The sequence below is a fragment of the Conger conger genome, chromosome 7 (genome assembly GCF_963514075.1).
Source record: "Conger conger chromosome 7, fConCon1.1, whole genome shotgun sequence".
Taxonomy (NCBI): Eukaryota; Metazoa; Chordata; class Actinopteri; order Anguilliformes; family Congridae; genus Conger; species Conger conger.
Window position 1 is genome coordinate 32752573 of NC_083766.1, and position 13101 is coordinate 32765673.

Genomic DNA, 13101 nt, shown 5'->3' on the forward strand with positions numbered 1-13101 from the left:
CCCAATGTATGCTGGGATAGGCTCCAGCCCCCCTGCGACCCTGTTCAGGATAAGCAGGTTAAGATAATGGATGTATGGATGGGTGGATATTGGGGGAATGCCTTTCAGCCCCCACAAGGGGGCGCTCAGGAGTTTTAAGAAGCACATGGCCTACAACAAGGTTTTTCCAAATGCGCCACTTCAGTGAAATTAGGAAAGGGCTGAACAACATTTTTAACGTTTTACCTCTTTTTACAACTGTGACAAGAACTATTATAGCCATCTCTAAGATACATATTACTCCCTCACAAATTAAATCAGAAAAGTGGGAAATGGAGGGAGGGATCTTGAAGATTACGGCTAACAGAAAAAATCCAGTATCTCAAAATATTTTAATATTACATACAGTAGTGTGCAGTGATGAGTATACTTAACACAATGAAGATAAGTCAGAAACCAAGTACTATTCAAGTATTTATTAAATGCAATATTGGTTCATGTAGATTAAAATAAGTAAACAGATAATAATATATTGTGAAAACAAAAATAATAGTCTCTTTTGGAGAAAAAAGTCAATATCTATTGTGGCACCACCCTTTGCTTTGCATTTGATCGTTCACATATTTTTTTATTTCTTCCCTCGTTAAACCATTCCATATGGTTTGAGATTCATTCCAAAGAGATTATTTTGATGTTACAACAGATTTATTTATCTTGGTATCCAGCAAATCCCAGATTTGCTCAATTGGATTAAGGTCTGGACTTTGAGCGGGCTAAGTCATAACTTTTATGTCACCAGATGATTATTTTCATCAAGTGACCAACCGGCGTCATGTAAGGCTACAATGCGGCTACGAACAATGTCAGAGAGCTCCTTCCATCGTGCAATTGTGTTAAAAACTGTACCTTTTGCAGAATAATGTAAGTAATTTTGCAGAATAATGCTGCTTCAAACCAGTATAAATGAATTGTTTAGCATCAACAATCATGGAATGAGCCTTCACACATGCATTAATGCTATGTTTTCAGTGTTTCTGTTTATTAGCCATACTTTTATCCCAATGTAATTGTGGGAATTTTTTTTTTTGTTCTCATTGCCTGCAACAGTATTGTTCAATACATTTTCACCAAAAATTGTTAAAGAAGTAATATATTAGGACCACTTTTCGACAAATGTGGTGCTGTATAATCATCACTACACACTACTGTAAGACCGATCAAAAAAAGGATTTATAATACAGAAATATCGACCATCTGAAAAGTATGTTAATTTATGCACGCAATACTTCGGGGCTCCTTTTGCACAAATTACTGCATCAATGCGGCGTGGCATGGAGACAATCAGCCTGTGGCACTGCTGAGGTGTTATGGAAACACAGGTTGCTTTGATAGCGGCCTTCAGCTCATCTGTATTGTTGGGTCTGGAGTCTCTATGGGGTTCAGGTCAGGTGAGTTGGCTGGCCAATCAAGCACAGTAATACCATGGTCAGCAAACCAGTTACTAGTAGTTTTGATACTGTGGGCAGGTGCCAAGTCCTGCTGGAAAAGGAAATCAGCATCTCCATAAAGCTTGTCAGCAGACGGAAGCATGAAGTGCTCCAAAATCTCCTGGAAGCTGCATTGACTCTGGACTCTGGATAAAACACAGTGGACCAACACCAGCAGATGGTGGAAACTTCACACTTGGATTCTGTGCCTCTCTCTTCCTCCAGACTCTGGGACCTTTCCAAATGCAAAATTTACTTTTATCTGAAAAGAGGACTTTGAACCTCTGAGCAATGATCCAGTTATTTTTCTCCTTAGCCCAGGTAAGACGCTTCTGGTGTTGTCTCTGGTTCAGGAGTAACTTGACACTGGGAATGCAACACTTGTAGCCCATTTCCTGGACACGTCTGTGCAAGGTGGCTCTTGATGCACTGACTCCAGCCTCAGTCCACTCTTTGTGAAGCTCCCCCAAGTTCTTGAATCAGCTTTGCTTGACAATCCTCTCAAGGCTGCGGTCATCCCTGTTGCTTGTGCACCTTTTCCTACCACACTTTTCCCTTCCAGTCGACTTTCCATGAATACGCTTTGATACAGCACTCTGCGAACAGCCAGCCCTTTCAGCAATGGCCTTCTGTGGCTTACCTTCCTTGTGGAGGGTATCAATGAGTGTCTTCTGGACAACTGTCAAGTCAGCAGTCTTCCCCATGATTGTCCGCCCAAGTATTGAGTGCATAAATGAACATACTTTTCAGAAGGTCGACATTTCTGCATTATAAATCCTTTTTTGGTCGGTCTTATGTAATATTATAATATTCTGAGATACTGGATTTTTACCGGTGTTTCGGGTTTTGTAAACTGTAAACTAAAAAACAAAGAACAAAGCGGTGCCACAGTTTCACAGCAAACGAAATTGAGATATTGTTAGAGGACGTGGCGCTGAATAAAGAAACGTTATTTTCACGTTTTAGGACTACGGTGTACAATAAAACAAAGAAAGAACTATGGGTAAACATCGCTCCAGCCCACAGAGTGGGAAATCGTCAGTCTATAAATATCATTTAAAAGGCAATTAGGCAACATGCATCCTTCGTAATGTACAATTTTATTCTTTGCATGAAAACAGTCCCATTAATGTGGTATTTTAGTAATATTACTAGCCAACTGCAACTGTAAAATTATTAGTGCATATATTGCTTCACAGTTTGAGATGTAACTTCAGAGCGACAGCTGATTTCAGAGGCTTGCGGTCGTAACAGTGCTGGCCACTAGCGGAGTGAGCTGGCAACATCGATAAGGTACCACTTGCAGAAGGTATACTTAGAACTAAGAACGTTTCGGGAAACACGCTGAAACGTTAAGGTAGAGCTTAAGGTATAACTTACGAACGACGTAGCGTTAAGAATGCTTCGGGAAACGCAGCCTCGATCTGTTTTTCCAATATTCTTTAATCTTTACATTGCTACATTACGAATGTCTCTTGGACTACAACTCCCGTGAAGTTAACTGCAAAGCATTGTGTCACTTTTTAGCCCGGAAGACACTTTTTAGCCCGGAAGAAAATTAATGACGTATGTGTGTAGTTCACGGTCGTAAGTCTGTCTAAGTTGAAGACGTAATTGGGTTGTATTTTGCGTTTTACAAGTTTAACTTCAGTGGTTATACGATCTTCCTATAAAAGATGCCTAGAGGGAGCAGAAGTCGAACATCAAGGATGGCTCCCCCAGCCAGGTAAGTTAGCTAGCAACAGCTAACTACCTAGCTAGCGAGCTAACGTAGCTGGCTACATTACTTCATTATCAAACTTGCAAATGTTACTTAACAAGCCCGCATGATAGCTAGCATAGGCCACCTTTGTGAACTTGTTAGTACTACACATTCTATTCTTAGCAGATAGATATCATATGATCGAAGATAATTGCTAAGTTTCATATCAAAGGTCACCTTAGCTAACGTTAAGTGTTAAAGGCCCAAGTTAAACCTTAATGTCCCACGCAAGATGGCTCGTAACTGGCTAGCGTAAGATTTTAACAGCATAATTGTAATCATTGTGTGTCCATCTATGCATGTTTTAGCCTGTATGTCTAGCCAGCAATAGTAAGATAAACTTTATGTAGTTGGTATGTTACTCTATGGTGGTTTATTTCGCTACACAGTGCTAACAAGGTGCGAGATCGCACTATAAGCTAATTTAATGATGTTGGCTTGAAGTCTAACTAGCTTAGCTCCTTAATGAGTAAAATGTAAAACTTTAGTAGTTCGCCTTGCTCCTTTATGTGAAAAGGGCAAAGCATTCTTATAGTTTCATACAGAATCATGTTATAATCACAGGTATTGTAGAGATGAGTAATAATATATCTTAATATATAATGTAAAATAACAATGGGTGTAATGGGTTTCTGTTTTGGTGTAATGTAGTCTTTCTATCATTGAATGAATGTATTTTTATTTTATTTTATTTATTTATTTTGAAAGGAAAGTGCTATGATTGACTTTGATTGATGGTCTTTTAAGACATCTGTGTGCTATCTGTTGGGCTTATGCAGTTCTGGCCTCCATCTCTCCACAGCCGGCCACCGCCCATGGCAAGAGCTCCCCCTCCTCCCCCGCCAATGGCAAGAGCCGCACCTCCTTCATCAATGCCTGCCCATGCACCTCCATCTGCCATGGCTCCCCCGGCCGCCAAGGAACCTGGAATGTTTGCCCGCATGGCAACCACGGCAGCAGGGGTGGCGGTGGGGTCGGCAGTGGGGCACACGGTTGGACACATGATGATGGGAGGTGGTGGTGGTGGAGGAGGAGCAAGCTCTGAGCAAGCCAGGCCTGATGTTACCTATCAGGTAATCCCTGAGGAAACCTGTACACATTCATGGTGATGGAGCAGTTGATGTGGCTTTCATGGTGATCTTGCAGTCATGGACTGCTTATGCAATTGGTTTTTAGCAATGACAAGGATGCTTAATTTACTGGAAGAGGCTGCATACGTTGTTGAGGTTTGAACACTGAACTCTGAATGGGTATAAATTCCAGAAGTTCCTTGCTTTATTTGTTACTCAAAAATGCAGCTGCATTGGCTAATAGGTGAGAACCAGTAGTTGTATATCAAGCAACTTTTGTAAATTCTATATGCAATATTCGGGGTGCCAGTAATTTTAGTGGTGGCAAAGTGGTAAGTACATTGCATAAGGCTATAACAGCAGTGCTACATTTCCAAATTGAGCCTGTAACCTTCCCCCGATGCCACTTTTCCTTTGGTGCTAGCCCATGGCTGCAGTTTTTACCCAGTGTGCTGCACCTTGCTTTGCAGGAACCTTACGCTCAAGCCCAGCCTATGTACCAGCAGCCGCCACCTCAGTACCAGCCTCAGTACCAGCCCCAGTCGATGTACCAACAGCCCGAGCCGATGTACCAACAGCCCGAGCCGACAGAAAGCCCCTGCGCCTTTGAGTTGAAGCAATTCATCGAGTGTGCGCAGACGCAGAGCGACTTCAAGCTATGTGAAGGCTTCAGCGAGGTTCTCAAGCAGTGCAAGTTGGGCAATGGTGAGTGTGAGCCTAAGTGGTATACAAAGAACTCTTAGTCGCCACATTTGAATGTCACCTACATTTGGTTCTCCGTTACAAATGAATTGTAAGCATTGTATGCTTCTATTAGTAAAATATTTGTAGGTTCTAATCAGTCTATTCCCAGATTTATTTATTTTTTGGTGGTGGTTGTGATGGGGTATGACCACCCTTGTGTAAGCCGGCCCCAAACGACAACATTGTCCAATTACCGTTAGCACGGATATTGGCAAATAATGTTTTTTCCTCATCCAGTGCCATTCTCGTTGTTTTAAGTCACAAGAACAACTTTCAAAACGAATGGAGTAAAAGCAATGTAATCATTACAATTGCACCACTTTTTGACTTTGCCCGTCACTTGTATGATTAGCAGCACAAACTTGAGTTGGAAACACTTTCCATGACTTCTATTTCCAGTGAACACTTTATTTTAAATGCCGAAAGTTATAAGATATATTTGAATGTAAGATATATTTTACCTGTGTGCCTGCTATGTTTCTTACAGGTATATAGTATTACAATTTAAATCTCTATACTGCTAACTATTTAATAAGTAAAGTCACCCAAGTTTTGGCCTTGTAGTACTGAGTATCGGGTTTCTGTGAAATAATTTTTTTTTTAAAAGTTCAGATTTTCATCTGTGAGTGTGGTTTGGGAAGAGCGAATTTGTTACTCAGTGTAACACAGCATTGAACATCCATTTTGGAGTTAAGTACCTGTGTATTTCAAGTGAGAGCGCGCATCTCTGGTTTGTTTGCTCAGCGTCGCTGGGAGTGCATACTAAACGCTTACGTTCCTTTGGGCCCTCAGTGCTCACACAGGGAGAACTGTTGAAGTGTTATGTGATGCAAATATCTGTTCTTTCCCCCCTCAAGTATTATTTTTTAAATCGGGGTCCTCGTGGAGCTGGATCTGATCAAACCAATCATCAACCACTACCTGAAAAGTTTTTATGGTTATGGTTATGAACCACTAATGGAGCAAGGGCTTTGGTAAAGTAGTTCAGGGTGGGCAGTCTATGAGCTTAAAATGGATTTGATAGTAATAAGAAATGGATATAAAAAATATATAAATGTCAAGACGGGCTGCTATAGGAAGAGATGATCAAAATGTATTGTGTAAGTATTTTAACTTTGTTTTTTCTCCTTAGGTTTGTCATGAAGATAAAACAAGAAAATGGCCATCGATCCACGCACATTATAGAAATCAATCTTTCCTGCAATGTAGTTTTACAGCAGCGGTGGAGACTGGCTTTATTGGGGCACGAAATAAAGGTGATGGAACGCAAAATAATACAATTTCTCACTTTACTTTTACAGCAATTGCTGCACACTGAGAATTGCAGGAACATGTTTCTTTTTGTTAATTTCTGTCGTTAATTAAATATTTATATATTTTGCTATAATGCCCTTGATTGTGCTGTGAAATAAAGGTTTGGCATAGTCATCTGAAATAATTTGTCCTCATTGGTTCTTGTTTTTATGACTCCTGCCCTGTAGGCCATGCATGCTGTGATTTTGTTGTAAAATGAGAACATATGAATATCCATTTTGAGATGGCAGGTAGAAAGTGTAATTTGATAAAGATATTACAGGATGGCTACACACTGGTTTAGTGCTCTCTGGAGTTTTTTTATTTTTATTCTCTCACACTGAAATTCATGACGGTGCCAAAAACAAATTCATGGGACATTGCTCCATGAATTTCAAGATACATCAGGATCATTTGGAGCAGTGCAGCAGTTTGCATGTGCCTGTGCTCATAGTCCCATTATATTTGTTTGTATCAATGCATAAATGCAATCCTACCAGCACTACTAATCAGCATTTTGAGATTATTGTTAGAACTGTGGAATACAATTACAGTATTTGTTCTCATACCAGTTCCTAAAGCAGGTATGCTTTGAATATTAGGGATTTGTAATTTTGTGACCGCCATCACAAGCTTCTTAAGCTGTCTTAAAACCTACCCCTGAATAAGAGAATAAGTGGTGTTTATTCTTTGAATACAACATATTATCATCCTTTAAAACATGTTTGGTACCACCTTTGTCTAGCCGTAAGCCGGCAGTCTCTGTTTCGAAAGCTGTGGGTGGAGGCATGCTGAACTGGAAAGATTACCTCACTGTGCCATAGGGAGTTTGCCAAGTCAAAGGCTGCATGAGCTCTGGCTATAACAGGGAGCATACTTAGTCCTTTGGTGTCTGTGAGTTGGCACAATTAATCTATAATTCAACTAAAATCATGATTAAATGCGTAAATAAAACCAACAAAGTGATGACATTCTGCATATATATATATATATATATATATATATATATATATATATATATATATATATGCTCTTTATTTGTTTTTGTAACATCCACATCATGTGATTTGTCTTCATGTGACTGATAACACTCTTTGCTTTATCTGAGGCCTTGCTCTTTGCTGTCCTGCTGAAGACCGCTAAGAGTCCAAATCCTTGTGCCAGGTGTTTGGCTTGGAAGTGCAACTACTTTGCTCTTTGGCCGTAACAAGTGGAGATCATTTCACCCAGTAAAAGATTAACATGAATATGGACATTGAACATTAACCTATTGAAATATATCCCTTCTTTGGAAAGTACTGACCCTAATGAATGAACTCATTTGGTAACGCCAGTCATTAGTGATGCGGTTTCATGTTTCCATGCACCAAAATGTAGTTAATACATTGTATTATGTCACTCGTTTCAGATTTTCTTGTTCAGAAAGTTTTTTGCCAGTCACGCTTTGCTTCTGTAAGCACACAGAAACACAGACACACACACAATACATGCATATCTTGGATTCAGTTTTTTTCTGGTCGAGATGTTGTGGACAGGGACATTCCACACCCACACACACACATAAACGGTATGCACATAATAAACACATATGACTAATTTGACCAAAGTAATACACACATACGCACTTTTAAGCATGCATAGACACAATCCAGCATCGAATTTAGTACAAAAACTCTAAATTATCATTTGAATGGCTATTTCTTTATTAAATCAGATTGGATTTTGTGTCTTGGATTTGGCCTCAGTTTTTGTCAGTGGTATAACTTCTAACATGATACTAATAGCACAAGACTTGAAAAACTATGCCTACACAATATTCAGCTTGCGTGTTTTTTAGTTTTTTTTAAATCAATATAACCCCTGGCCCATGCTTACTGTATTTCATCCATAGACTAGAAAAAATACTCATTGACTGCTGTTGAACAGCGCTCCCCCTGGTGGAGGAATCTGCTGTAGCCAATTTCATAGCAACTTGCAGTACAGGTACTGTATACAATTACTTTCCCACTTGTACTACGTTAGTAGTTGTTTTGGCCCTTTGTTAAAATTGTATCCACAATTGCCCAACTTCCTTCTCTAAGGCAAGTCCAACATGCCTTGCTCTTCCAGTGCATGCTGGGTCCTCTGGTATACCTCCCCAATGGCCCTGACCACCCTGTTTAGCACAGATGCTGCCTCTTCCTGATTCTGCGCGCACACCAGCCTGAAGAAGAACCCTCGCTTAGGCATGGCAAGGAAGGCAAACTCGGCAGCCTGGCGGACCACCCAGGGGTGGTGGTGTGCCAGGGTCTGCTTGTAGGCCTCACTGCACAGCTCAGAGGGGCTCTGAAGCCTCACCCCGGGCAGAGGTTTCTCCGCCAGCCTCTTCAGGAAGAGCTGGAGCCACAGCAGGGCACGGTGCAGCCTCAAAAGTGTGCGGCAGCCGGAGTCCGTCTGCTTCACAAAGTTCACCGTGCCTTGGCTCAGCTCCACCCGTATCATAGAGCGAACAGAGAGGTAAGATTCGCCAAAGCCCAGCTCCTCTCTGGCAACCTCTTTGCCCTCTGCCTTCACAGGAATGGTGGTCTGTGGTCCCAGCCTCTCCTCGACCTTCCCATCTCCCCTTCCGTCTGTGTTACCGTGGATGTGGTCCTTTCCCTCTCTCACTTCCTCTTCCTGTACTCTTTCCATCTGTCTGTCAGCATCCTCTCTGGCCAGCTGACGGATGATGGAGGTTTTTCCCTCAATCTCCTTAGAGATGAGGCCCACCATTGGGCCCAGAGCCTCCATGAACCTGGAGGTACAGAAGTATTGGGAGAGAGATATCCCTAGCATCAGTCTAAGTCTCCACAGCCTAATTTTGCCTGAAGGATTATGGTTATTAACCCTCTACCACATTCAGACCATGGGGGAACCTCTTCTTACATATTCATATCTACCCTGATGTGACAGAATAACGTCTTCATTCGTTTAATAACAGTACTTGTTAGACAAAGACAAAGAGTTTTGTCAAGTTTTTAAAATAGCCAAGTGACCAATTTTATGAGACATTCTCATTTGATGTGCTCATGTACATATTAGGATGTGGTCTGAACAAGGAAAAAACCCTTGAAAAATCATTTTTGTCTCATCCTTCATGAGATGTGCTTGCATGTTTATCATGTTTATTTTCTGTATTTCTGACTGTTTTCTGGCCTTACTTGATGAGTTCATCCCAGCTGGAGAGGTAAGGTTGTAGAAGGACATCAGAGGGGGGTGCTTTGGCAGCCAGTAGTTGGGCCAGCAGCCGTGACACCTGGAAATCTTGACCAGGGCACTCACCCAATGGGACGATGTCAGTGCCTCCCCTGCTGTCTGTGTCTGTGTCATTGAGTATAGTGATAATGACAGGCTGGCGGGAAGAGGAAGAGAGAGATATTGTAGATATGAATCACTCGATTTAAAACTTTATCTCTAAAGTGACTTACAAAGCGTATGAGTGGCAGCCTATTCCCACAGGGCAATTGAAAGTCCTGTATGTTTTGTGGAATCCTACAGTAAAGTAAGCAGTCCTATTAGATGTTTCTATTGTTTCTTACCTTCTGTTCCTGAGGAAAACCTTTCACACAGGCACGCCACTGATTCTCCAAGCCTCCCTCTGTGGGAAGAGAAAATGTTATTGTGTGCATGCATCCTCAGGTTATATGACTGGAACTGCCATGCCATCACTTTTGATGGCAATAAATATCCAATATTTTGTCTGTGCTTTATTGCTGCCTTAGCCCACTTGTCTAGTCTAAGAGTAACATTACTGCAATATATACTCAGTGAGCACTTAAGTCTTCTGCTGCTGTAGCCTATCCACTTATAGGTTTGACACGATGTGTGTTCGGAGATGCTCTTCTGCGTACCACTGTTGTAATGTGTGGTTATTTGCGTTACTATCACCTTCCTGTCAGCTTTGACCAGTCTGGCCTTTCTCTGACCTCTCTTATGAACAAGCCATTTCTGCCAACTCACTGGATGTATTTTTTTTTTTCCCGCACCATTCTCAGCAAAGATTGTTGTGCGTGAATATCCCAGGAGATCTGCAGTTTCTGAGATACTTAAACCACCCAGTCTGGCGCCCACAATCCTTCCATGGTCAAAGATCACATTTTCCCCCCATACTGATGGTTGAAGTGAACATTAACTGAAGTTCCTGACCCATAGCTGCATGATTGTATGCATTGCACTACTCCCACTCGATTGGCTGATTAGATAATCACATGAATACATAGGTGTAAAGGTGTTCTTAATAAAATGTTTTGGCCTGGCAAAGTTAGTAGCACTTTTACTGCTCCACATAGTGTGTAGGGCACCACACAGCACATAAACTACTCATTGACAGGCGCAAGAAACTAAAGGCTATGTACAGTATTTGTGCTTTTACTACAGCTGATACAGTGATCAGTAATGTAGTGACTAAACCTTCTGACAATCCCACTGAAATAATGAAATACATAAAATGAGATGATACCCGAAACAGCTGCTGACTCAAATGTTGAAATTATTTTTGCTGCACATGAATCTCAGGGTAAAATGTAAGCATTCAGAGGCAGAGGCAGTCACAAACATGAACTCTAATATACAATGACGTAATGGCACAGCTTCACGAATGCAGACCGATGCACATGGAGAGTCACGTACGCAAATGTATCTTTCTTTCACTTTTTCTTGGGTTTCTTCTTTTAATTTGTATTTATTCACACTGTCTTCTCCGTACATACCATTGAGTATGTCTTTGTTAGTGGACAGTAGCAGAGAACACACAAAAATGTGTTTGATGAAAAAAAGAGGGTACTCACGGAGCCACATTGAGCCAAGGAACAGCAGTAGAATCACGATGGCCACAGCTGCCTTGGTTTTTATTCCCATGGTGGTCATTGTTGTGTGTGTCCTCTGGGTCCACTCCCTTCTCTTCTCCTTGCTTGATGTTCTCTTTTCTCCCTCTATTTATTCATTATGCTGCTCTTTCTTGCTCTTACTTTCTTTTTCTTACTCTCACTCTGTCTCTGACAGCAAACTGTGCTCTCTCTTTTACTTCCTGGTTACACTTCAGCAGGACTGTAAACACATCATGCAACTTTTATTCTTTCTTTACTTGCTTCTTATATTTCAAGTTCCCTCTCACCTGATTCTCCTTGCCCCTTCTTTGTGTCTCTTGCCTTCTCACACTTCTCCCTGGTCTTTCTTTCCTAAACCACTCTGGCTTCTACCACTCTTATTTTGCCCACCTGTCAATAGTTTCCGTATTTCTTGCTCAACTGAAGAGTCCAGAGATTAGCTGAGGTCAGTCATTGTGTCTCTGATAAGGCAGTCTGCCCTGTAGTAACCCACAGGTTAAATGCACCATTATGTTTATCTTTGCAGCACAAAAACTACACATAAGGGATATTGTATTTCCCAAAATATGACGGTTCAATCTTGAATTCTTAGCTCTGCCTGATACTGAAAAAGATGTTTATCCAGAGAGAGGAGAAGGGTTGTGTTATTCTGGCAGTAATTCAAACTGCAGTCATAGTCACTGTGAGAAGGACACAGTGACTGTGTGAGCACTCGGAGGCACTATCTAAACAAATACTGAGGGGGAAAAGTGCATTTTGGGTGTTGCTTTTTTCTGCATTATATTGCAAATTTATACTGTGCTTGAATCACACTTAGTGGGATTTTCTTTCAGATGAAAAGCACTCCTAAAATGTTGTAACCAAGTGTTAGGATGTCAGCAAAGCCAATTTTAATTTGAATTCCATCGACTATTCAACAGATTTGCAACCGTGGTCAACAGTAACACTGGCAGTGTGCCACGTCTCACATACTTTGGCCATCATCATTGATACAGTTCCTTGGCTTACTGGTCTAAATCTACTGTATGTTGTTTTGAAGTCTGTGGTATAACTCACCAAGCCTCTGTATTTTGTTGCGCTCTGATTTGCTTATGGCAGGCCAGAGAGTCAACAGAAGGTAAATAATCACAGGAAAACTGTGTCTTGGGTTGATTGACTTGCCTGCATTATTTGACCACAGTAGTTGTAAGTAACTTTTTGACATATGCAGTCTCTACTAAATGAGATGCAGCCTTAATGACCGTATACAGGGCGGCCTGTAGCGCAGTGGTTAAGGTAAAGGACTGGGACATGCAAGGTCAGTGGTTCTAATCCCGGTGTAGCCACAATAAGATCTGCACAGCCGTTGGGCCCTTGAGCAAGGCCCTTAACCCTGCATTGCTCCAGGGGAGGATTGTCTCCTGCTTAGTCTAATTAACTGTACGTCACTCTGGATAAGAGCGTCTGCCAAATGCCAATAATGTAATGTAATGTAATGTATAAAAGACATCTGTGAACAGGTCCAGTTCTAGGTGTAGACGCCACATGCATTCACTTTAGATGACATAGATTACATCCATCTGGGGCAGGAGGAGCACCAACTGAAGGAAGAGAAAAGTAAAAATCTGTTACATCAATGGCTAATAAAGTACACTATGGGTCTGATTTGTTATGACCTTTGGTATGTGCAAACCTTTTAACACGTCAAACCAATAACATGACCAATGATTGGTCATGGTGTTTCTGCTATTAGTTTTGCATGCGCTAAAAGGTTTTGTATATGTTCAATGTCTTTGTAAATCAGTATTATTTAGGTATTTGGTTCTTTCCATTCATATATAATTAACTTTCCTGGATATAATTTGACATCAGATGATCAGTCAAATTATACTACATCTCTCACAATCAAATTACACAGACCTCTCATCTGTGAAATAATAGAT

The 13101-nt window shown here is 41.1% G+C and overlaps 2 protein-coding genes across 2 annotated transcripts; one reads left to right on the plus strand and one right to left on the minus strand.

Moving 5' to 3' along the window:
* The first annotated feature begins 2991 nt into the window (after positions 1 to 2991).
* Positions 2992 to 6480, plus strand: chchd2 (coiled-coil-helix-coiled-coil-helix domain containing 2). The gene is made up of 4 exons (XM_061249044.1): positions 2992 to 3192; positions 4031 to 4301; positions 4769 to 5003; positions 6175 to 6480. Exons 1-4 carry the CDS (start codon positions 3143 to 3145, stop codon positions 6183 to 6185), a joined length of 567 nt encoding a protein of 188 aa, XP_061105028.1. The 5' UTR covers positions 2992 to 3142; the 3' UTR covers positions 6186 to 6480.
* A 1668-nt stretch (positions 6481 to 8148) lies between these two features.
* On the minus strand, positions 8149 to 11693 carry gltpd2b (glycolipid transfer protein domain containing 2b). Its single transcript, XM_061250425.1, has 4 exons — positions 11141 to 11693; positions 9893 to 9951; positions 9515 to 9705; positions 8149 to 9108 (listed from the first exon to the last, which is right to left on the minus strand). The coding sequence occupies exons 1-4, from the start codon at positions 11217 to 11219 to the stop codon at positions 8412 to 8414; spliced, it is 1026 nt and encodes a 341-aa protein (XP_061106409.1). The 5' UTR covers positions 11220 to 11693; the 3' UTR covers positions 8149 to 8411.
* Positions 11694 to 13101: the final 1408 nt, after the last annotated feature.

Bases quoted from the DNA above. Each gene is read 5' to 3' on its own strand.
- chchd2 (XM_061249044.1), top strand. From the start codon at position 3,143: ATGCCTAGAGGGAGCAGAAGTCGAACATCAAGGATGGCTCCCCCAGCC. The intron at 3,193-4,030 runs GTAAGTTAGCTA...ATCTCTCCACAG, and splicing joins AGGATGGCTCCCCCAGCCAG to CCGGCCACCGCCCATGGCAA. The intron at 4,302-4,768 runs GTAATCCCTGAG...CTTGCTTTGCAG, and splicing joins GGCCTGATGTTACCTATCAG to GAACCTTACGCTCAAGCCCA.
- gltpd2b (XM_061250425.1), bottom strand. From the start codon at position 11,219: ATGACCACCATGGGAATAAAAACCAAGGCAGCTGTGGCCATCGTGATT. The intron at 9,706-9,892 runs GTAAGAAACAAT...TCTTCCCGCCAG, and splicing joins GTTTTCCTCAGGAACAGAAG to CCTGTCATTATCACTATACT. The intron at 9,109-9,514 runs GTAAGGCCAGAA...CTGTACCTCCAG, and splicing joins AGCTGGGATGAACTCATCAA to GTTCATGGAGGCTCTGGGCC.